General features: G+C 39.3%; 1 protein-coding gene across 1 annotated transcript in view; it reads right to left on the bottom strand.

Moving 5' to 3' along the window:
* Positions 1-23,679, bottom strand: part of CFAP92 (cilia and flagella associated protein 92 (putative)) — a 77,112-nt gene extending 53,433 nt beyond the window's left edge. Inside the window, exons 1-6 of the mRNA XM_020981228.2 lie at positions 23,558-23,679; positions 21,761-22,018; positions 17,426-17,607; positions 12,947-13,151; positions 6,426-6,557; positions 2,808-2,874 (exon numbers count right to left, since the gene is read on the bottom strand). Coding sequence (XP_020836887.1) covers positions 2,808-2,874; positions 6,426-6,557; positions 12,947-13,151; positions 17,426-17,607; positions 21,761-22,001 — 827 coding nt within the window. The 5' untranslated portion in view covers positions 22,002-22,018; positions 23,558-23,679. The remainder of the gene's footprint in view (positions 1-2,807; positions 2,875-6,425; positions 6,558-12,946; positions 13,152-17,425; positions 17,608-21,760; positions 22,019-23,557) is intronic.
* Between the last annotated feature and the right edge of the window lie 213 nt (positions 23,680-23,892).

The raw sequence follows: 23,892 nt of genomic DNA, 5'->3' as shown, positions 1-23,892 counted from the left end.
GGTACTTAACCCCAAATATCAGGGAAAGAATAAAAATTAAAAACCTAATATGCACAAATCTCAGGGGGGGAAATGGAGCAAAGAAAAGTTTTAAAGATCAAAAAAAGTTTTGACATATTTTTAGTCCCCTATAAAAGTCCCATTTCAGTGACTCATGACAACACAGAGGTGACCTTGGGTTCTTGAAGGCTATACTGGTGGAATACAAGCTTTGACACGTAATATCAAAGCTGGAAAATCCTCATGTCATCTAGGGAGGAGAACGGAAGGGAACGAACGTTTATAAGACACTACTATGCACAGCACTTTACAAATATTCTCTTTTGATCCTCACAGGGAGTTAGATTTTGTTATTATTCACATTTTACAGTTACAGAAACTGAGGCAAACAGAAGTTAAGTGACTTGCCCAGGGTCACACAGCTAGTAAGTGCCTGACGCTGAATTTGGAATCAGGTCTTCCTGACTCCAACCCCAGAGCTCTATCCCCTGTACCAAGATAAGTTTCAAGAATTCCTTAAAAAGCATTTCAAACTAAAACCTCAACAATTTCTAGAATTTGTTGAAGTAGAGAAAAGAAAAGAAAACACTTCAGAAAAAGAGCTAAAGAATAAATAAATGCCTGAAAGTCAGCCATCTTTAGATGAGGCCCTGGAAGTCTACACAGTCCTTCAGTGTCAATAAATTTGAAACTCTGATAATTAACCAGTCTCTTCCAAAGTCAAACTTTGAAGATTACATAGAGAAATCTGTGACCAAAGAGAATAATGAAAAAGGTAAAGAACTGAATAATAGACTGTTTGGTTATAACCAAAAATGATGATGTAACATTGCAGAATTTTTTTTGAAGAAGAGAAAGAAGAAGGAAGAGGAGGAGGAAGAGGAGGAGGGGGAGGAGGGGAGAGAGGGGGAGGAGGGGAGAGAGGGGGAGGAGGAGGAGGAAACTTCCAAGAAGGCTTGATGGGGGCAGCTAGGTGGCACAATGGATAGAGCACCAACCCTGGAGTCGGGAGGACCTGAGTTGAAATCAGACCCCTGACACTTTCTAGCTGTGGACCCTGGGCAAGTCATTTAACCCTGTTTGCCTAGCCAAAAAAAAAGAAGAAGAAGAAGAAGAAGAAGAAGAAGAAGAAGAAGAAGAAGAAGAAGAAGAAGAAGAAGAAGAAGAAGGTTTGATGCAGAGATGGAAACCAAAAGCAAAAACAGATACTGGATTCAGAGTCAATAGACCTGACTTTAAATCCCTTTTCTGACACTCTCTTCTTTTTTTTTTTTAAGGCAATTGGGGTTAAGTGACTTGCCCAGGGTAACACAGCTAGTAAGTGTTAAGTGCTTGGTCTGAGGCCGGTTTTGAACTCAGGTCCTCTTGACTTCAGGGCCAGTGCTCTATCTACTGCACCACCTAGCTGCCCACTGACACTCGATTTTTACCAGGGGCAAATTACTTGACTCCTCTGGGCCTCAGTTTCTTCGTGTGAAATGAGGACAATTAGCACCTTGAAGGGTCAAAATGAGGATCAAATAAGTTACACAATACTTTGCAAACCATGAGGAGCTATAGGAATGTTGACTATTATTATCACGGACAGTCACACAAAAGTCTTTAGCAATTTTCACTTAAATTTAATTTTGCCGGAACAGATAGGTGACACAGTGGATAGAGCACCAGCCCTGAAGTCAGGAGGACCTGAGTTCAAATCTGACCTCAGACCAAACACTTGACGCTTACTAGCTGTGTGACCCTGGTCAAGTCACTTAACCCCAATTGCCTTAAAAAAAAATTTAATTTTGCCTCTGAATAAGCATCAAGTACCTCTCCTTACCTCTCTTAACTCCGCAATGATGTGAATTTTTGTGGAATTCTTAGATGGCGTCAAACATAAAATGGAGCATTAGTATTAAAAAGAAAAGTATGTCTTCATCAAGGCAATGCAATTTTTTAAAAATCCTCAATAAAAGCCCAAACCCACAAAGTTTGTTCCTTCTACCCCCTTCCACTCTCCTGAAATATATCTGAGAAACATATTTCTTTCAGTAGGAAATTCTGTGATGAAAACATTCTATATAAATTTAAGCTATTATTATTCCTATTTTAAGCCATTTATGAATCCCAAGTTTTTATAAAAATTCCAAATCTCTTTGCCTGTCCTTTCCATGAACATCTACCAATATCACTATCCTCAGCTTTCAACCCTTCCCTGGAATTCCTCAGAAATAATATTTCCCCAAGATACTCATCTCCTGGCCTACTGTCTTTTCCCTGACAAACAGAAAGAATATTAGCAAATTTATTACAATTTGATTGCATATATGGAGTGAGGAGGACCTGAGTTCAAATTGGTGTGACCCTGGGCAAGTCACTTAGCCCTGTTTGCCTTAGTTTCCTCATCTGTAAAATGAGGTGGAGAAGGCAATGGCAAACCACTGTAGTGTCTTTGCCAAGAAAACCCCAAATGAGGTCACAGAGTCGAACACAACTAAAAAATGACTGAACAACGACAAAAACAAGAGGCAGCTAGGTGGCACAGTGAATAGAGCACCGGCCCTAGAAGCAAGAGGACCTGAGTTCAAATCCCCTCTCAGACCAGATACTTGACACAAGCTCTGTGACCTTGGGCAAGTCACTTAACCCCAATTTGGCAACTGCCTTGCCAAAAAAGACAACAAATTAAGTTCAATTACATGAACCACTGTGTGATTGGGGTTACTCCTAAATCAGACTTTAAGAGTCTTATAATTTTGGAGGAGGGGTTTTACCACTCAAAATCAAAAATGATCCCTAAGGATATAAATAGAAAACCTACTTACTGAATGATAAAATCATCTCCTTTCAAAGCCTTCTCAAATTCAGGATCAACTTTATTTAAGGATTCTCCTGTTTGAAAGAATGTTTGGTATGTATTAGAAAATGGTTCCATGAAAAACAAGCTAGGCAATGGGGTTAAGTGACTCGCCCAGGACCACACAGTAATAAATGTCAAGTGTCTGAGGCCGGATTTGAACTCAGATCCTCCTGACTCCAAGGCCAGAGCTCTATCCACTGCACTGGCTTCTTAAGGAGAGGGATATACTTCCCCACAAAATAATATATGCCATAAAATGCAAAAGTTACATAAATAAACCTGCAGTTCTAACTGAGAATTAGAAGGCAGAGAGATCAAATGAAACTGCCTAAGATTAAATAAAGGTTCCACTAACTGGCCACGGATTTGGGGCATGTTGTTGTTTTTAAATAAGGGAACTAGAAAAAATTAAGTAAACCATAGGCACCTTGTGCAAATTTGTCAGATAGTGTAGTATTTAGTCTACTGGAGGCAGCAAGGTAGTGCAGTGGATAAGGGTGCAGGGCCTGGACTCTGGAAGACCTGAGTTCCAATGTGACCTCAGACACTTCCTAGCTGTATGACCGTGGGCAGTCACTTAACCCGGTTTGCCCCAATTTCCTCATCTGTAAAATGAGCTGGAGAAGGAAATGGCAAACCACTCCAATATCTTTGCCAAGAAAACCTCAAATGGGGTCATGAAGAGTTGAACACGACTGGAAAATGACTGAATAACAACAAAGTCTATTAGAGAAAGAATATGATTTACATATCTGTTCCTCTCATAACAAGAACAATTTTAACAAATAATAACTTTAGTAATTACAACAATTTTACCAATAATTTTTACTGATGAAAGAAAATTTCAAAAAAACTGAAAACTTCAGAAACCCACTTCAGAATTTTGTATCTACAAACATTTATCACAAAATTCATGGTTGCTTAATGGCTACCTTAAGGAGATCAGACACATATATATTTAAATTCTATTCCCAATTCTCTTGACAAGGTTTCTTGCAGTTTTAAGGAAACAACAGCTCTTTAAACTCCTATGAACTTTTCTTAAGTGAGTATAGCAATTAGTGAACTGGTGAGTTTTAGCCAAAAGAAGCCATCTGTTATATGATTTAAACAGACCAGGAGTGGTGAAGCTGCAGCTTCCAGGATACCCGTGGACTTCTAAGTCCTTAAGCATAGCCTCTGGACCAAGATTCAGACAAAAGGCTACACTTAAGCACCTAGAAGGCCACAGGTGCCCCACCCCAGTCTAGACTCATGAATATTACTACATATGTGGAGAAATAGTCTAGCTGCTTAACTATGGTTAGGTAAGAACTTTCACTGTATGATACATTTAAATATGCATGTGTTTTTAGTAATATAGAAAAGTCCCTGGGTTTGACCGGTTACATGCTTTAACTTTTCTTTCACAGGAGATGCAGAAAATTGTATTCCAACAGATAGCACACCAACAAAAGTGTACAAGAAGAATGGGCATACTGTCTTGGTGCTGAACTTTTCTTCTGGGACCACATGGCTCAGAAATTACAATGGAAGTCAGTAGAAGATGCTTCCATGTGCAATGTTCACTTCATATACAGTATTTGGGGAATCTGTCTAATCCACAAAGCCAAGATCGATTAATGCATGTGAGGTTTCAGGGCTCTTTGAACTATTGCGTAAAGACCAAATGAAGCACCGTGATTTTACTTCTGTCTTTAACCTCGTGGTTTGTCTACTTAAATGATGGTAAGTGGTTTGAGCTTTTCGAGCATTGAAATTTTATTTGCTGTCAATATTGGAGTTTAGTCAATATGGGAGTGATTCTGAATCTGCTTTCTGTTGAACTACCCATTGCAAATTGCTCCCTGGAAGGGCATACGAGAATGGCTTTTTTAAAAAATCACAAGTCCATGAGATTTATACAGGAGGCCCTAAAATTTCCTAGAAGAGAGATTCTAAAGGTCCCCTAGGACCTATAATAAAGAGGTGCTGGACTAGGGAGAACATAAGGAGGGACTGAGTGAGGGTCACAAGAGAAAAAAAGTCCAATCAACATCAGCACACTCATCCTTGGTTTTTTCGCCTTCCCCTCATCTTCTCTCAACAACGTAAATTCCTATTAAGATCCCATCTGGAAACTGATTTGATTAAAACAACTGACAGTGGATATTTGTGTTCCCAAAGAGATATTAACCCCAAAGAGAAAAATTACCAGTTGGTGGAATGTGTGTGTAAGAGACAGGCAGACACAAACACAGAGAAACAGTAAGAGAAACAGTGAGAGACAGAAAATGAAGGAGAAAGCGACAGAGAGACAGAGAAGCAGTGAGACACAGAAACAGAAAATAAAGAGAAAGAGACAGAGAGAAAGAGATAGAGAAGCAGTAAGAGACAGAAAAAGAAAAGAGAAAGAGACAGACAGAGAAGCAGTGAGACACAGAAAAAGAAAATAAAGAGAAAGAGATAGAGAAGCAGTAAGAGAGAAAAAGAAAAGAGAGAGAAAGAGACAAAGAAGCAGTGAGACAGAAAAAGAGAGGACGGAGAGAAAGAGAGAGAGGAGAGATGAAAGAGAGGGAGGGAGGGAAGAGGAAGGAGAAAGAGAGACAGATACAGAGATGGAGATGGAGAATTGAGCTGGGAACCTTAATCCTGAAGCCGTCTAACCTCCACCCGTAGGTTCAGTACCACATCCCCCTGCCCCCAGACTATAGGACCAAATATGTCCTTATCAGGGAAGCAGATAAGGAGTCTTGACCAAAATCTTACTGACCCTTCATCAGCAGCCCTATCGGACCTCTCACTTTGAACAGTCTAGTAATTGGAAACTTGCCTTATTCCAGTTCTAGTGACTAGATCTTTAGCATGTTTGCTGCATCCTCCTCACCGCACTTCCCAATCTTGTGTGTGAGTCTTCACTTTGCTTCCCTAGCCTTGACCTCCACCTGTCCTTCCAGGGATTGAAGTCTCCATGGCTTTGTCCTTGCTCTTTGCTTATGGATTTCTCTAAGGCTGGCTTTCTGCCTCCAGTCTGCGACCAATCATTCTGACACAGTTCTGTCTTCCAGATCTCCTGTTTGTTTTTGCCATCTCCCATCTGGTCTGGCCTCTCCCTAAAAGTTACAACACTAATATCTTCTGCCTTTTCTAAGTAGCTTCTCAAATTTCTCTCCATTTCACTCCCTCCCCATATATCTCCTTTCCAACTCATCCATCAGTAAGTAAAGTTCATGGAATCAACACTAGTCAGTAGCCACACCCCACATATTTGTTCTTCACCTTTGCAAATGGTGTGTAAGCTATTGGGATCAATAAAAATCATCATTCCTGTGCGAAAATGTCTGATTTTCATGTCTAAAACCTCAGTCTTACATAGCATCAACACAAATGCCTGCACATCTTCAAGTTTCTTTTCTAGCTCCCCACAGAATTAGGCACAGTGTTTGCATTGGCTAGACTAAAGAATAAAATCACCATGATAATAATAAATAGACATGTATGTGTATGTAAACACATGTTTATAGTGGGCTAATTAAAATATAAAAGTCATTCCCTTTCTGATTAACTTATGGTCGATTTGGCTAAAGTAACTTATTCTACTGACCTGATTCAATGTTGACAGGAGGGTTATATGGTTCAACTTCTATGATCTCCTTTTTTGTTTTAATAATGCTGGGTTTTGGTGTTTTCTCTTTAGACAATTTTCTTTGCCTTAAAACCAATTGTTTCACTTCATCTGGGAAGGAGTAGGATAGAGAATTAACCAATCAATCAACAATCATTTATTAAGTGTCTATTATCTGCTATACACACTGTTAGGCACTAGGGAATACACATATAAAAGCTATAGTCTCTGCCTTCAAGGAGCTTACATTCTACTTCAGAGAAGGGTAGTGTCAATAAATAGGAAGAGATCACAAACTGCCTATTTAAGAGTGGTTTTTTGACACTAGTCAAGGGTAACTTTCTCTAAACTAAGTAGCTGTGGTTAGGGCTTATTTCTTTCAAGGGTCAGGGACCTAAAACTTAATTCAGAATAGTATAATTAATGATATAATTAATGACAAAAATAACTCACAGTTTGAGTTTCTTATTATTTACAAAATGCTTTCTCACAACCATCCTCTGAGGAAGATAATGCACATATTTTTATTCTCATTTTAAAAATAAGGAAATTGAGGCCCAGGAGATTAAACAACTTGACTGACATCATATAGCTAATAAGTACAAGAACCAGGATTCGAATCCAGAACTCCTGATTCCCACCCTAGCTAATTGGGTCCCCATACCCTAAAGTTTCAGACAACCAAGCCAGATGCAATCTGCTATATTTAATAGTCTCCTGCAGTTGTAATGCAGTTTCCTATTCCCTCAGACAGTAATTAACAGCAGGATCCACAGTTAAGTGGGCACAGTGACCTAAATCATTATCAAAGATTTTCAGTGATGAGCTAATGTGATTCCAGTTGTCTTGGTGATAGGAGGTATAACACTAGAAATACTCTTTAAGCACCCAGCTCTTGAATGGTCTCTCCACTGGACTCAGTCATAGAAAGCTGAATTTTTGCCCACCTGGTAAGCCATGAAACTGATGACATCAATCAGTGGTGATGTGAGAGGAGAGACCTTGAAGAGAAACCTAGGAGGAAAAACCTAGACCCAGAAAATTTCAGTTACAGTTTGGTAGCAATTAAGAATCCAGTACAGGAAGAGAAATGAGGCATCTTAGAGCTCGGGGAAAGGCTAGAGTTAAATATATAGATATTGAAATAACCTATACAGTGATAATTTAAGTAGATTAGAGAGAGAAGAGGGCTGAGGACGGAGACCTGGGGGATGCCCCTACTAAAGGAAAATGAACCAGGGAAGGAAGAGCAAGGAAAACCAAGAAAGAACAATGTAAAGGAAAAAATCTATAAAGAAAGGGGTGGGGGGGGGTCAAGATTATCAAAGCCTGCATAAAAGTCAAGGAGAAGGAGGGCTAAAATGAGAAAGGCCATTCGATTCGATCCTTAAAAGGTCATTGGGGAATAGAAAGGTGAAGCTAGAAGACAGATCAAAGAGGCTAAGCAGTGAGGGGGCAAAGAGGCAATGAAGGTAACACATGTAGCTGTGAAGGGGAGGAAAGGTATAGGGTGACAATAATAACAGAGTGGCAAAGACAAGGGAATGTGGTTTTTGGTTTGGGGTGGTTTTTTTTTTGGTTGGTTCTGTTGTGTTTGTTCCAAAGAAAAAAAGAAATTTTAGGGGCAGCTAGATGGAGCAGTGATTAAAGCACTGGCCCTGGAGTCAGGAAGACCTGATTTCAAATCTGACCTCAGGCACCTGAAACTTACTAGCTGTGTGACCTTGGGTAGGTCACTTAACCCTGACTGCCTCACAGGGAGAGAGAGAGAGAGAGAGAGAGAGAGAGAGAGAGAGAGAGAGAGAGAGAGAGAGAGAGAGAGAGAGAAGGAAAGAAAGAAAGAAAGAAAGAAAGAAAGAAAGAAAGAAAGAAAGAAAGAAAGAGAGAAAGAGAGAAAGAGAGAAAGAAAGAGAGAGAAAGAAAGAAAGAAAGAAAGAAAGAAAGAAAGAAAGAAAGAAAGAAAGAAAGAAAGAAAGAAAGAAAGAAAGAAAGAAAGAAAGAAAACAGGGATTATAGTTGAAAGGAGATTAGAATGAAGAAGGGCCCAGAGGGTCCTTAGAAGCAGAGTTTTAATTGTGAATTCAGGACTGAGACCAGTCCTGGCATACATATGCCAGAGGTATATTAGGGAAAAGAAGTTTTCAGTTGGACTCCAAGCCTAAGACAATTCCCTGATTCAACTAACTCATATGTAGTCAGATTCTAAGACTAGAATGAGGAGACAATTTTACAAGGATCCAAGAAGAAATATACATTAATAAGCATCCTTCAATTGCATGGGATTTTTTGCTCAAGATAAACATTAACAGAAAGGACTGGACTATGAGATACTAAAAATCAGAACAGACTTTTCAAAGATACTAGACAATCCGAACCTTGCAAGAATTTTAGAGATCTGTTGAGTGGTGTTCTGCCCTTAAAATAACATCTGATAAGCAAAACCATCTAGAACACAGAACAACATCAATGTATGAAAACCAAGGGGACCTTCTGCTACTATTACCATCTTATTCCATCAAAAATGTAAGTTCCACATGTAATGAGGAATTGGCACATATTCAGAGCACTTAGGACAGTGTCTCTCCATATGGAGGGGCTGCGATCCTCCTTCTGGGAGAGTCATGACAACATGTAAAAGAAATGCCTTGGAGAGACTGTGGGGCACGTGTGGACTTTCTGTAACTGGTTCTGGTTAGCCTTTTTTTTTTAATTGGCGATGTAGATAGACCTTTCAGTGACTTCAGAAAGGCCTAAGTCAGTTTCAACCACCTCTCTTTGTTATATTCATACAGGGGGCAGCTTCATGACTCACTCATAGAATTTAGTGAGACCCTACAGTAACTGGTTCCAATTGACTAATCATGTAGAAAGATGCCATCCCAGGTGGTTTGCACGTCTGCCATATCTCCATTAAACAGAGGTTAACACAACAGTAGCATTCATTTGAATGACAGCTATCTCAACAACCAGAGAGGACATCAAATCAATAGGAGTGTAATTTTGATTAACAACTGAATGACAAACAAGCCAGAGGTGGAGGGGGAAGAGGGAAAACAATACTACTTGAGTATGGTCATCACAAATGAAGAAAAAAAAAATAAAGGTCAATGAGCCAAATTAAGACTCCCATCTCAAAGCAGGGTGAGAGATGACCCTGGTTTCAGAAATGAAGGATCTAAGAAATAAGAATTCAACATTTATAAGATTAAGAAGCATGTGCCATAAAACCCATAATTATCTACTCAGTATGCTTTATTTTTTTAAATATTTTATTCTTTCCCGATTGCATGTAAAAACAAATTTTAACATTTGGTTTTTTTTTTTTATTTTGAGCTCCAAATTCTCTCCTTCCCTCTCCTTCCCCTTCCCTGAGATGGTAAGTAATTTGATATAGTACATGTGCACCAATAATGCAAAATATATTTCCATATTAGTCATGTCGTAAAACACGGACAGAAAAAGAAAGAAAGTAAAAAATAGCATGCTTTGACCTACACTCAGACACCATCAGTTCTTTCTCTGGAGGGGGAGAGCACTTTGCATCGTGAGTCCTTCTGAGTTGTCTAGGATCATTGTATTCAGAGTGCTTTATGATGACAGGTAATGTCTGTGTGAAAAGCTTGCAGTGAGACATCCACTTGAAGGGACATCTTTGAACCACAGAAGATAAGTACTGTGTTTAAAATAACCAAGACTAAAAGGGTTATTAACAACATGTAAGGATCCCAAAGCAATGTACTGGCTAAATCACCAAATATCTCTGAGTTTAAAGGAAGGAAGGAGGGGGGGAATTTCAAAGTTCTTGTCTCTGATTAAAGAGAAGTCCAAATTAAGGCAGAATCACACATTTAGAGCTGGAAGAAGTTTACCAAGGAGTCATCAAGTCCCTTCTTCTCTCCTGTTACAGAAGAGGAAACTGAGGTCCGAGAGTAATCATGTCTGCACTCAAGGCAACGCAGCATGATGTTAAGTTTGGATTGATAATAGAAATAATAAAAAACTAAGGGGGCATCCATCCTTTTTTTGATTAAATGACTGAAGAAAAGAAAAACCTAATAATGATAACACCAAATGTTTCCAGAAAACACCTTTAATCCAGAAAGATCTAAGTATATTTGAAACAAAAGGCTGGTTTCAAATTTGCTATGGTCTGGCCAAACAATGGTATGTTAGATAAGGTGAATATAACCATTATAACCTTTAATTGTCAATTGAATTCCACTATTAAAAAAAAGGAAAGGGTCACTGAATGAATTAAAACTCACAACTCATAAGAGGCTGCCAAAAGGAAATATACCTAATGCAGGAAACCACACAAAGACTTAAATTAATAGACTAAATTTTATCCTGCCCCAGCTGAATCAAAAAAATCAAGTTACATCATCAGACACAAAATTAATTCAAGTTACAAGGGATTAACAGAAATAAATGAAGGAATGATATCACACGTTAAGGGCACCACTGACAATGAAAAAATAAATAATAAAAAATTTCAATATCCTTGCTCTCAACAGAAGTCTGTAACTTTGAAAGAAAAGGGTAAGAGGCAGCTAGGTGGTGCAGCAGATAGAGCTCTGGCCTTGGACTCAGGACGACCTGAGTTCAAATCTGACCTCAGACCAAACACTTGACACTTACTAGCTATCTGACCCTGGGCAAGTCACTTAACCTCAATTGCCTTTAAAAAATGGGGGAAAAAAAGGCAAAGAAGAGGGTAGATTTGGAAAATGAACAAGTAATTATAAAAATGGTACCCAAGAATAGATTGTGGAAGCAGGGTTTAAAATATAGGAATGCTCTTGGTCAGGGTTGGTGTGCTCCTAAGCAGAGATGGTAAAATATATATTTACCTAATATCTTATAAATCCAATCAAGGCTGTTTTAAATTGAAAAGAGAAAGGAGAGAGAAAACTACCTATGTATTTCAAGGCAAATAGTAGGGCATAGCAAGTACATTAGAATGGCAATAGAAAAGACCAGTTATTCACAGGAGACTATCTGAAAAGCACTAAAACAGATGGACGCAGGTATCTGCACATAAAATACAAAGTGGGGTAACAAATAGCATGCCTGTTTGGCAAGCCTGCTTGCAGGGGCCTGGCAATCCTCTTCAGAGTATGCACGGATACACTCTGACTGTTACTGCGTGGTGAAGAAAAGATACTTCAGTTGGCTGCTGCACGAGAAGTAAGACTGCAAAAAAAGGCCCCAGTGGAGAAACTTGCCAGCCACAAGGTGGAAGGATGACTCGCTGAGCTTCAGAGGTTGGAGGGAGCTGGGGGACCTGTCTCCCTACCAGGCCATCAGGTGAGTGCATGGCCCCCTGGCAAGCCTGTGTCTAGGAAGGGTGCTTCCTTCTACTTATGTCTTCCTCCTATGGTACAAGGCTTTACAAGATCTCAAAACGTCTAGGAGCTGAAGCCCACACCAGTGCTTGCTGGCTGCAGGACCAGCGAGGACCTCAGCCCTGAGGAGTGGCCTAAGGGACACATGAGATCCAGGCTTGCGGTAGGGTATCTCAGGCACCCAAGATGTGCAGTGGAATGATTCCTGTCATTAGCAATGCTTCATTCAGAAGTGAAATGAAGGTGAGGAATCCTTCGGCCTCCAGGCCACATGTGGCCCTCTAGGTCCTCAAGTGTGACCCTTTGACTGAATCCAAACTCCACAGAACAAATCTCCTTCATAAAAGGATTTGTTCTGTAAATCTTGGACTTGGTCAAAAGGCTGCACCTGAGGACTCAGAAGGCCACATGTGGCCTGGAGGCTGCAGGTTCACCACCCCTGGATTAAACTGATTCATCCAGAATGTTACAGTCAGCTCTGGGCACCATGTTTTAGAAAAGGTTTTGACAAGCCTCCAGAGAAGAGGGATGAGGAGAGTTAAGGAAATAGAGACCATGCCATGTAAAGAAAGAGTGGGAGGAATTAAGAATATTTGGCTTGGGGAAAAAAAGATGGGGGATGTAACCCAGGCTTTCAAGCATTGAAAGGGCTATCATATAGAATTAGATTTGATCTACTTGGTCTCAGAGGGAAGAAACAGGAGTAAAAAGGGAAAGCTGCAAAGATAATTTAGATCCAATAAAAGCCTGCAGAAGAGTTCCTGACCTTAACCTTTTGTGTCACGGAACCCTTTGGCAGTCTGGTGAAGCCTGTGGATCTCTTCCCAAAATATTGTTTTGAAATGCATTCAAATAAAATAACAGAATTCCAGAGGAAACTAATTTTATTGAAATAAATATAAATTTTCCCCATCCAAGTTCATGGACCACCTGAAATCTATCTCCTTGGTCTCAGGGCATTCTGCCCCAACTAATTTGGTTATAACGAGGTTATAACCTAGCCAAGTCAGTCCTTCTCCCATGGGGTCTCAGGTTCCTTGAGAATAAAATGAAGATGTTGAATTAAGATTCTATGTAAGCTTCTCTCCATCTCAAATATTCTGTGGCTCTATACTTCTGTGAATATTTCAAGTAAAATTTGAATAATTAACTTACCAACACTTTCAAAATCCTCCTGGTGACTCAAACTTTTTACTTTAGCAAATTTTGCTTTTTTAGACACTTTCTCCTTGGTGTCCCATATATTAAAGATGATTTTGTAATAGTTCAGTTTCTTTAACACTTCTTTTGTAATTGACATCTTATGAGTTTCTTTCCAAGACACCCATAACTTATCATCTTCATGCCATGGACTCACAGCCTATGTAAAACAACATTAAAAGTCTTTTAACTATGGTAATTTTATAAATGTTTGTGGAAAAAACAGCAATATTCCCAGTAATGAAGTCAATTTGAAGTAGACCTGCCAAGCAAACACACTCCTTTTTCATTTCTGCCTCTTAGAATCCCTACTTTCATTTAAGACTCAAGTTCCATTTTCTATCTCATTCAAATCTGGCCTCTGACACTTAACTAGCTGTGTAACCCTGGGCATGTCACTTAATCCTGTTTGTCTCAGTTTCCTCATCTGTGAAATGAGCTGAAGAAGGAAATGGCAAACCACTCCAGTATCTCTGCCAAGAAAACCCCAAATGACATCATGGAGAGTCATACACAACTGAATATGTTAACATTTACCTAAAATCAAAGGGCAGGGAAACTATGAAATGATTTTTTTTAAAAAAAAATTTTAATCATTTTGGTAAATTTCTCCAAAGGAATTTTTATACAATAGTAGCTGCCTATTTTTAGCTCAGAAAATACATCTGGAAGCAAAGTAGGGTTAATGTATTAGAAAGTGAAAACTAAGGGCTCACTTTTTTTCCCCTGAATTTGCCTACAGAGGCATCAAATGCCCTGCTAAAAGAAGTGAAAGAACATAAACTAACTTACTCTGTTTAGGCACCAAAAAAACATTTTTGGTGTAACCAATTTTTTTTTTTTTAGGCAATGGGGTTAAGTGACTTGCCCAGAGTCACACAGCTTGGTGTAACCAATTTTCCTGAAGGGAATAGATCAGTGCTAATTCATCATGCTGTTTTATGTCCTTTGAGATAATCGATGTACAAACTAATTTTGCCACTTTTTAAGCTAATTTGCAAAAAACTCCCTGTTATCCAACATGATTAATGAACAGGATTCTCCGGTTAATCAAAAATGGCCATGTACATATTACCATTGTAAAAAAATTTAAACCAAACAAAATATACTATAACTTGGGCTTGTCTATCAGTCAATCAATCAATAAACATTTATTAAGTGCCTACTATGTGTCAGACACTATGCTAAGTGCCCAGATCATCCAAGATGGAAGCATCACGAAGGGCTTTTGGAGCTGGTCCAGATCACCTAACATGGAGGCCTTTATGTCCCCTACCCCAAGGGAAGGTGTAGCTCCCTTTGACTGGCTACTTAACCAGAACAGGGTTTTGTCTTTAAAGCTGGCAAGACTGAGGTGGTCACTCTTTGTACAATTCTTGCTAGAAGCTCTTTCCTGTGCTAGTACCATGGGTGAAGACACCAGTTCACTGACACCATGAACAGAACCCGGGAGAGGGGAAGGACTTCCTCTCCTTGCTCCCTCTTTTACCCTGGCTCTGAGAAATGGGCCTAGCAGTGTTTATTTCTGTTTGTTTCCTTTCGTCTTTCACAATTTCGGGTGCTGGTAGCAATCTCCATTGGACCCAGGAGTGTGAGCCATGGTGACAATTTTTGAGCCAGAATTACAGGCAGACAGGTGTAACCAGCCCCTCACGGACACCCCGAGAAGCCAGAGTGCCTGAGACACAAGCCAAAGGGGTTGGAACTGGTACTATATTCTACAGTAACTGAACTTAACTCTTTCCCCTCCCCAGAGACTAAGGTGGTGCCAAGGGGAGAAGAGGGAAGGCAGATCATGCCTACCACTACTGGGGGACTAAATTTGTGTATTTTTTTATTATCATTTGAAGAAAATATTTCTTTGTAAAATGGAGCTCCTCTACATTTGGGGGAAACCATTGTAGGAACTGGAACCATTTTCAGAGAGTCTAGACTAGAGATGGCATTCGACTGAATACAAACTTCACAGAAGAAATCCCCTTCATAAAAGGATTTGTTCTATAAAACTTGGACTCAGTCAAAAGCCTGCACCCAAGGACCTAGAAGGCCACACGTGGCCTCAAAGCCCCTGGTCTAGACACCCCAAGCCCTCTTAAGGATACCTGGGGTGGGGTAAAAACTAACATGCCTGGCCTTCTAGACAGTGGCAGCCACAGGAGTCGGTATTACAATACTTACACCAAAATATTTCATAATTTTTAGATAGAGTGAAAATGAACTAGAGTCAAATACCTACTTAAGAACCCCTTATGTATGGCGAGGGGGTAATCAGAAGCAAACACTTCTGAGGAGGGACAGGGTCAAAAGAGAGAATAGAATAAATGGGGGGGCGGGATAGAATGAAGGGAAATATACTTAGTTTTTCACAAAGTGTTTTGTGTGACTACACATGTATAACTTGTATCGAGTTGCTTGCCTTCCCAATGAGGGTGGTGGGAAGGGAAGAAGGGAGAAGATTTGGAACCCAAAGTTTTAAAAACAAATGTTAAAAAACTGTTTTCACATGCAACTGGGAAATAAGATAGACAGGCAATGGAATATAGAAATCTATCCTGCCCTACAGGAAAACAGAAGAGGAAGGGAATAAGAGAATGGGGAGATAGAAGGGAGGGCAGATGAGGGGAAAGAGTATTCAGAATGCACGCTGCCTTGGCGGAGGGGGAGGGACAAGATGGGGAGAAATCTGGAACTCAAAATCTTGTGGATGTGAATGTTGAAAACTAAAAATAAATTAATGAATCTTTTAAAAAAAAGAATTCCATATATAATGTTATGTTAATGAAACCTGGTCCACAAAATAATTTAACTACATACATTTCTACATAGGAAATGCAATTAGCTCCTATTTTTAAGGACATAAATCCAACTCTAAAAAATTTCACTGCCTAGGACACACCTTTTTCATGACTACTAAACAGATGCTATCCCCTGAACAATCCCTCTGAACACACTTTTGCTATAACCTGTAACATACAATGAGGTTAGTAGTATGAGCAACAGAGGGGCAAATTGAGAGCTAAAGTCATTACAGAGGAGGATATATACAGAAGGAGCTGTTACTTCTAGATTATACTGACGGGCAAGGGAGATGGCCTGCGACCATATCCATAAGGAGAGAGGTTTATGGTAAGGTGAGGAAAGGAGAAGCAAGACAAAGCAAGGAAGGAGAAGGCTTTATTTGAAGCATTGTGAAGAAGTAAAGGCTGCTAGGTGGTTAACTTAAGGTAAAAAGTAAAAAGCAAGGAATGTAGCCAAAAACAGATTCTAATTAAAAAACACTAAACTATTATATGGATGACTTAGACCTGTGGTATTTCCAATATGCCCACAGAGCAACAGGGTTCTCCTGAACATCTTGAAGAGCTGGAGAACCAAAACATAGTATTATGTGTGGTGCATGAAAGATGAAAAGACTGAGGAAACCAAAGGTTCCATCTTTCAAGCACATTGATTCATTAAGTAATGCATCGTGATTGCCTAACAAATTGGGACCAGACTTTCTCAGTTTAGGCCTGGACCTGAAATAAGGCCGGTTAATTAAAAGGAAACAATAGGACAGTAAGTAATCTGATTTCTAATTGGAGAAGAGATTAGGGAGTTTCCAAGTCCAGAGAGGGAGAGCAAAATAGGTTCAATTCCCTGAACTCAGGAAAATAGGTGTGCTGCTGCACCTCAGTGTCTTTAAACAATCAAATGAGCCCAGAAACAAAAGCTGATGGGTACAGAGCCGGTTTTCAGATAAGACATATGGGTTGCTTGAGATGTACAAGTGTGAGAAAACTCCTTCCACCAATCTTTGGAGCTGACCAGGTTTCTCATCAGCATAACCCAGTCCTTGGTTAGACAGCAGGAAGAGGTGGTCTAGCTTCCCAGCCACGTGGAGCTAGGTTCAGACAATGTAACCAAGTTTTTCCCAATTCCCACAACTGAATAAATTGTTCTCATGTGGCAGAATTTGGATTAGAAAGAGAACTGAGGCAGCTCAAGAACGGAGTCACAAGATGGCATCAGTGGTGTTCACTCAATTCCCACAGGTAACCACTTGTTGTCCCAATAGCCTCAATTCTTTCATATGGCACAGCAGATATATTTAATTATTAATAATTAATAATTAACAATCGCCTTCAAGTCTCACTCCAATGCCAAAAAGTAGCTGGGTGTTCTGGGTCATGAAGAATAACTTCAAAAAGTTGGAAGCTAGATAGCAAACCCCAGATGCTTTGGCGTTTACTAAAAGAAATATGAATAAACGAACTAATTAATAAATTGATGTATATATAAATATATTTACTGCAGTAGATACAATTAACGTGATTTAATTTGTTATTTACATTTCAGTATTTATATCTGATATATTTCTATTTCTTTTAATATATATATTGAGCAAATACATGTATGACACATACATAACATATACACCCATATACATCTTACCTTTATTCCAAATTCCATGAACACCTTGGCTATTAATGTATTAAATAACACCAAGTCAACTTGTTTGGGCTCTCTGTCATCTGGTAAGAGCAGATATTCTATATGATAGTACCGTCGAAATTTTGCAAATTTATCAGATCTTAATCGTTTAAATATGTCAGGTGAATGCTTCCCTTTAGGGCCTAGAAGACACAAGGTAGATTTAGTAAGTGAAGAGTAAATGCATTTACATTTCAGAGAGCTTTCTTCCTGCGTTCAAATGCCTACCTAGCAAGATGAAATAGCATGATATTGTTGGCCAAGTTCAGATCTCCATATTTCTTCTCTCCTGGTTTATTCCCAAACTTTTCTCTCTCCTCATGTCTAGTTTTGATTAAACATACATTGAACTTGGGCTATATCTCTTCCTAGGTTCAATACTTTCCCCTAGTATCCTCGTGACATTTAAAAAATCAACTACACATTTATTGTAATGAATGATTTGAAAAGACTTGAGCCCAAAATGGACTAGGAGAAAGAAAACAGGTTGGATTACATTTGAGAAATTGCACAGTACCTTCAAAAACCTCAGGTTTCTCTCTGAAACAAAAACCTATCATTTTAGCAGAGATATTCTTCTTGTAATGCCATGTGGCAGTGAATCATGAAATACCATGATCTCTAAAAATCAAAATTGTGAGTCACCTAAAGGGCAATAAAGAACTGTTCAACAGACATAAATAGCCTGCCATATATTACCAGTGATGATTTGTATGCAAAAAGAGACATAAAACATGCCATACAAGAGATGTATAACCAGAAAAGGATATGGGCTAGTCATGTAGTGAGAATAAGTAATAACAGATGGTTGCCTGACTGCACTGGTTCAAAGAATGTCCTGAGCATACCGGGTGGACCTCTACAGAGGACTTACAGAAAATATGGGTAAGAATCAACGAGTGTGTATCAATCAACGAGTACGCAATAGCTAGCAGGTCCACAAATACAACAAAGTTCAGCAGAGGCAAAAACTGAAGCAACATTTTAATCTGGAATATTTTACAGACCGACTGGACAGAAAGAAGAAATTAATGATTTCAGGAAAATGGATCACAAGCCTACCACAGAGAAACGGTACAGGAGGGACACGGTACTTCATTTGGCTGGGCAGCTACCAGAAATCTCTTTGCCAAAAGCAGAGAAATTGATCGTTTACTAACTTCTCTTAACATTAATTTTCATTCTTCAAATGGTTTAAGAATCAACAGGGGAAGTTCTATTCTGGAATTAATTCTCACCAGGAAAACACTGATTTCTGGGAGTGTGGAAATGATGGGAGTCTGGGGAAGGGGGGCAAGAGGCAAAGTGGTCACTCATCTTAGAGTCTGTGACAGGAAAGAAGAGGAAAACTAGGAACAGTACAGGGAGAATATATCTGGTTCAAAGGGTCTGAAGAAAGAACACCAACCAACCAATTTCACTCTAAAAAACATAGAGAAGATAGGGGCAAGGGAAGGTCACAAGAGGATGAACTCCAAAATCTGTAATAATAGGAAATCCAGAAAGAACAATGAGGCAAGAATTTTGAGGAAAGCATAACAAAAAGGGGTTTTTGTTTTTCTGTTGTTTGGTTGGGTTTTTTAGCTAGATGAGGGGGAAAAAAGAGGAGGAGCTAAGAAAGGATAAGATTGTCGATGCAGGGTGGGTAGGATAATGATGACCGACAAGAAAAGACAGAAATCCTTACCTGTTCTTTTGTTTCTGTATTATCTACCAAGGAGAAGGATCTTAATTTAATATGGCTAAAAGTAGCCTCACACTTGGGTAAAAAAAAAAACAACAAACAAACAAAAATCAGCTTTATAAATACGAAATGGGGAAAGCATTCATCTGGAAAAGTTCTGGGAGTTATTAGGGAAAAAACAAGTTCAATCTGAGTCAGTGGTGTGACTTGCTGTCACAAAGAAAGTTCAGCAGAGGCAAAGAAAAAAAGGATCCACTTAAAGTCACATAGTCAGAAAGAAGCAGACCTGAAAGATGAACCAAAGCCATTTGCCTCCCTTCTCCAGGCTCTTGTCACTACAGTATAATGATTAATTATTCCCACATGCAAATAATTCCAGATCTTCACATCCTGGAGTAGAGTAGCTTGGTGCTCTGACCAGCTGACCAAATATGTGTAGATTACATAAATTCCTTGAGGACAGAGGGAGAGGACGTGTGGTGGAGTGGATAGACAGCCAGCTTTGGAACCAGGAAGACTTGGGTTTGGGTCCCCCTTTTAGCACGTAGTGGAAAGCTCTAGGCAACTAAGACTATAAGTCATAGAAAAGGCACCAATCTACTTTGGTAGAGATGAAGTTTCTTCCTCCAGGAACTGCCCATACCAATGAAATCACCATTCCGGTCCCTTTCCTAAAGGACAGTAACTTGTTTTCCAATATTGTGTTCCCCACAGCCTTGAACATAATACGTGATAATGACCGCAGAATTGATTGGTTGTAAAGAGAGGAATAAAAAGAAAAGAGTCAGGAAGAAAATAAAATACAAATATAAATAAATTATATAAATATAAATAAATTATATATAAATAAAAACAGGAATTTTTTAAAAAAAAATAAAGTCAGGCATCCACTTTTTTGTTGGAGAGCCTCATTTCCTTTGGAGATGGCAACAGAACATCTACCAGGGCCAAAAAGCCCAGAAGCCTTCTGTTAGAGGTGGCTAGGAGCTTTTTAATAGGCTATTTTACTTTGCTGGTTTCCTTAAACCCCATTCATTCTACTTCTCTCAGGAAAATATATTTTACTTTGTGTAATAATAACATTTCTCCCTACAATCCAGGCCTGGAATATCCCTGGAATACCTCTCCCTTCCCCTTAAGTATTCATGTTTTTCCCTCTACTTAATTACAGATTTTTAAAATCATGCCTCTCCCATGAAGATATTCCTGACCTGTAGAAATGGTGATTTCTTTAGAATTCTGTCTAAACAGGCAACTCCTATGATTTCCTTTTGACTTAACTGCACTAAATGAATTTATCCCTTTGCTTACCTGTAATATAAATACTTCAAGGATCTGTGATTTCATGTGGGTACATGCTCCCTCTACTGATGCAAACTGCAACCCCTCCATGCCTTATGGTTTAATGAGTTAAAGAATTCACCACCTGGTGGCCAACACCAGAGATGAGCCTCTCCAAACTCACCTAGGAGGATTCTGGGCCAAAAGACAGAATCAGTTGCTGGGCCCATACTTAAATGTAAAAATTTTGATTGATTTATGTATTTATTCAATATTTCTCCATTCATCTATAATTCTTTAATAACTCTATCCACATCAAAGCTGTCTCAGATTGTAAGCTCCCAGAGGCAGAAATTCTGTCTAATTTACTTCAAAAAGCAGTGTATTGTGTCATATTCAGCTAGTCTCTTAATAAATGGCTCTAATAATGGGGACAAATAAGGGGGAGAAATTGCATTCCTGTATAAAGATGTACAGTATTTCTGCTTTCCTTTAAGGACTGATGCCTATCTTTACTACTTTACATCTGGTCATATTTGAGGACAAGGTTCTTTTTTTTCCATAAAAGTGTAAGTTAATCAGCTTTATATATTCAGTCATGTTATTCCTCTACTCAAATATCTTCAGGGGCTCCCTCCTGCCTCCCAGGTTAATGTTCAGACTTTTTTGTCTGAGTTTCAAGGCTCTGCATCCTCTAACATCACTCTGATTTATCTCAATATTTGTCTCCATTCACTCTTCACTCCAGTCAAACCAGACTTCTCTACCTCACCCCATTCCCCAAGTACTTCCTACAGTCTCCCACCTTTGTTCACCTGTACACGAAGGGCTCTCCCCTGTTGAATTCCACCTCATCTTTTAAAGCCCAATTCAAAAGCCTCCTCCTCTACAAAACCTTCTCTGGCTTCCTGTCACAGTCCTGTTTATTCTTCTACTGTCAAGACTAATCATTTGTGTTAATGTGTTTATTAAAACTGGGTAAACAAACATTAGTCAGTGGGAAATGTGCTTAAATTTCATAAGCACAGTTAAATCTCATCTCAGAATAGGGACTCAGGCTTAATCTTTCCTGTATGGAGGCTTGCAAACAAGGTGTGAGGTTTCATTTAGATCCACTTTTGTCCCCACAGTATTTGGACACCTAGAATCCTAATTCCTTGGTAAGTTTTGTTCCGTCATTCACCAGTATTCTGTTGTTAACATATACTACGAGGAAAGAGGGGTATGAAAAACAAAGAGAAGAGGAGGAAAATGTAAACATATATTGTGAAACTTAGGAAAGAAAATCCATTTGCTCGCATCTAAAACAACGCATCTTCTACTATACCTACCAAAGCCCGGCAGAGCCAAGCAGATGGTGAATGTGCAGGGAACTACCTGGGGAATATCCAAGTTTGCAGTCCCCTCCGAAGAAATGGAGAATTGTCCAGAGAGATTCTGCTTCGTGGGCTGGAACTCATCTTCATCTGGAACAATACCTTCATACTGATAGAGCGTCACAGTGGAATACTGTTCCCAGGCACTGTGCAGGGATTTGGCTTCCGAGTCCCACTCAAAGCTCTTTGTCGACATCCTGGAGAGAATCCCACCTGAGAAGGGGGGAGGAGGATAAATACAAAGATGGATTCCATGGGGCCACTCACAGCACTTAAGACTAAGGTACTAGCTGAGCCCAGCTCAAAAAGTCTCAAGGTGGCAGCTGGGTGGTACAGGAGATAGTGCTGGATTTGGACTCTGTATGGTAACCTGGCTACAAACCCTTAGCAACCTGGGCAAGTGGCTTGGACCTCTCAGCCTGTTTCCTCATCTGTCAAATGGAGATAATCATAGGACCTACCTCCCAGGGTTGTTGTGAAGATATAACAATGATAATGAAAATGATGAGGAGGAGGAGGAATAGCATTTACATAGCGCTTTGTAAAGCAATTATCTTCTCCTTACAACCCTGAGTGGTAGGTGCTATTATGAGATGGTGCGTATAAAGTGCTTTGCAAATCTTAAAGCGTTATATAAATACTATGTATTATTATTGTTACCCAAACAGCCTTCCTCTTCTACTCCAATGGATCATCACTCCATTCTCTAGATTTCTGTTAACAGTTCTGTTTATTCAGCATTACTTCAAAAAGCATTTATTAAGCACCAGTGGCTGACACTGTTCCAAATGCTAGGAATACAAAGACAAAATTCAAACAGTTCCTGCCTTCAAGTTTACCTTCTTTTGAGGGGAAATGGTAAGTAAATGATAAGTATGGTAAATAATGGTAATGGTGAGTGATGAAAATGGTAAGTAAATGACAAGTAAATACATTTTTTTTAAAACTTCACCAGATCTGTGAGTTCATGGACTTAATAAAGAAGCTCTGGCTAAGGAACTCCTTCTACCAAGGCAGATCCATATGGTGGATGTGACTGGAACAATTTACAAGTCAAGTGTCTTGCCCAGGGTCATGGAATAGATATGTGAAAAGTGAAAAACAAACACAAAATATATGAGGGGAAAGGCATTAGCAACAGGTAGGAGGGAAAGGGAAAATCAGAACGCTCCTAATAGAGGAGATAATATTTGAGTTGAGTCTTGAAGGAAGCAAAGGAATTCTAGAGGCAGGAGTGAGGAGAGATAAAGCAGAATGTTGGGTAAATGGAACATCCAAGAGGCCATTTGGACTGCAATGTTGAGTACAGAAAAGCAGAACTATATGCCTGGAAAGGGAGTCTGGAGTCTGATTGAGAGAGGCTGTGGCTGCCAAACCAGGAGTCACACGTATAACCCTTTGTTTATATTAACCTGAATCTTTTTTTTTAAACTATGCCACCTACATAAAAAAAAATCTCATTTCCTCAACAAGAATATAAGTTCCCTCGAAGGCTCAGACCATGTTTTAGACTTCTCCATAATTTCTCCTTAGGAAATTTCCATAGGTGGACCTGCTGATTTGATATCATAGAATTTAGAGTTGGAAGGAATCTTAGAGATCATTTAATCTAACCTCACTTTACAGATGAGGAAACTGAGGCTCAGAGAGATTAAATGACTAGTGGCCAGACAAAAAAATGGGAAAATTAACATGGCAACCCCAGTAAGATCTAGGCTTCCTTGAGATAAAGTTCTTGTGACCCATTACTACCTGAGTATACTTGGTGCCACGTGGAGGATCACAGGGAGGTGATGACACAAACCATGGAAAGGGAAGAGGAATAAAGAATAACACTTAGGTCACATCTATGGAGATGCTTGTTTCTTTCAAGTTTTCTTTCTAAAACATGAAATCAGAGACAGAGATTCAAGGCTAGGATGATTTCCAGAATGATGTTGGTTAAATCATTTCATAACATAATAACTCATATTTATATACTGCTTTAAGCCTTACAAAGGGCTTTCTTCCCCAAAGTCCTATGATATAGCCACTGAAATTTATTATCATTTACAATTAAAATATGAAAGTCCAGAAAATCAGAAGGG

Source organism: Phascolarctos cinereus, unplaced genomic scaffold (assembly GCF_003287225.1).
Source record: "Phascolarctos cinereus isolate Bilbo 61053 unplaced genomic scaffold, phaCin_HiC Scaffold_4;HRSCAF=312, whole genome shotgun sequence".
In the NCBI taxonomy this organism is placed as follows: domain Eukaryota; kingdom Metazoa; phylum Chordata; class Mammalia; order Diprotodontia; family Phascolarctidae; genus Phascolarctos; species Phascolarctos cinereus.
Note: the sequence above shows the minus strand (reverse complement) of the source record. Positions and strands in the feature narration are given on the sequence as shown.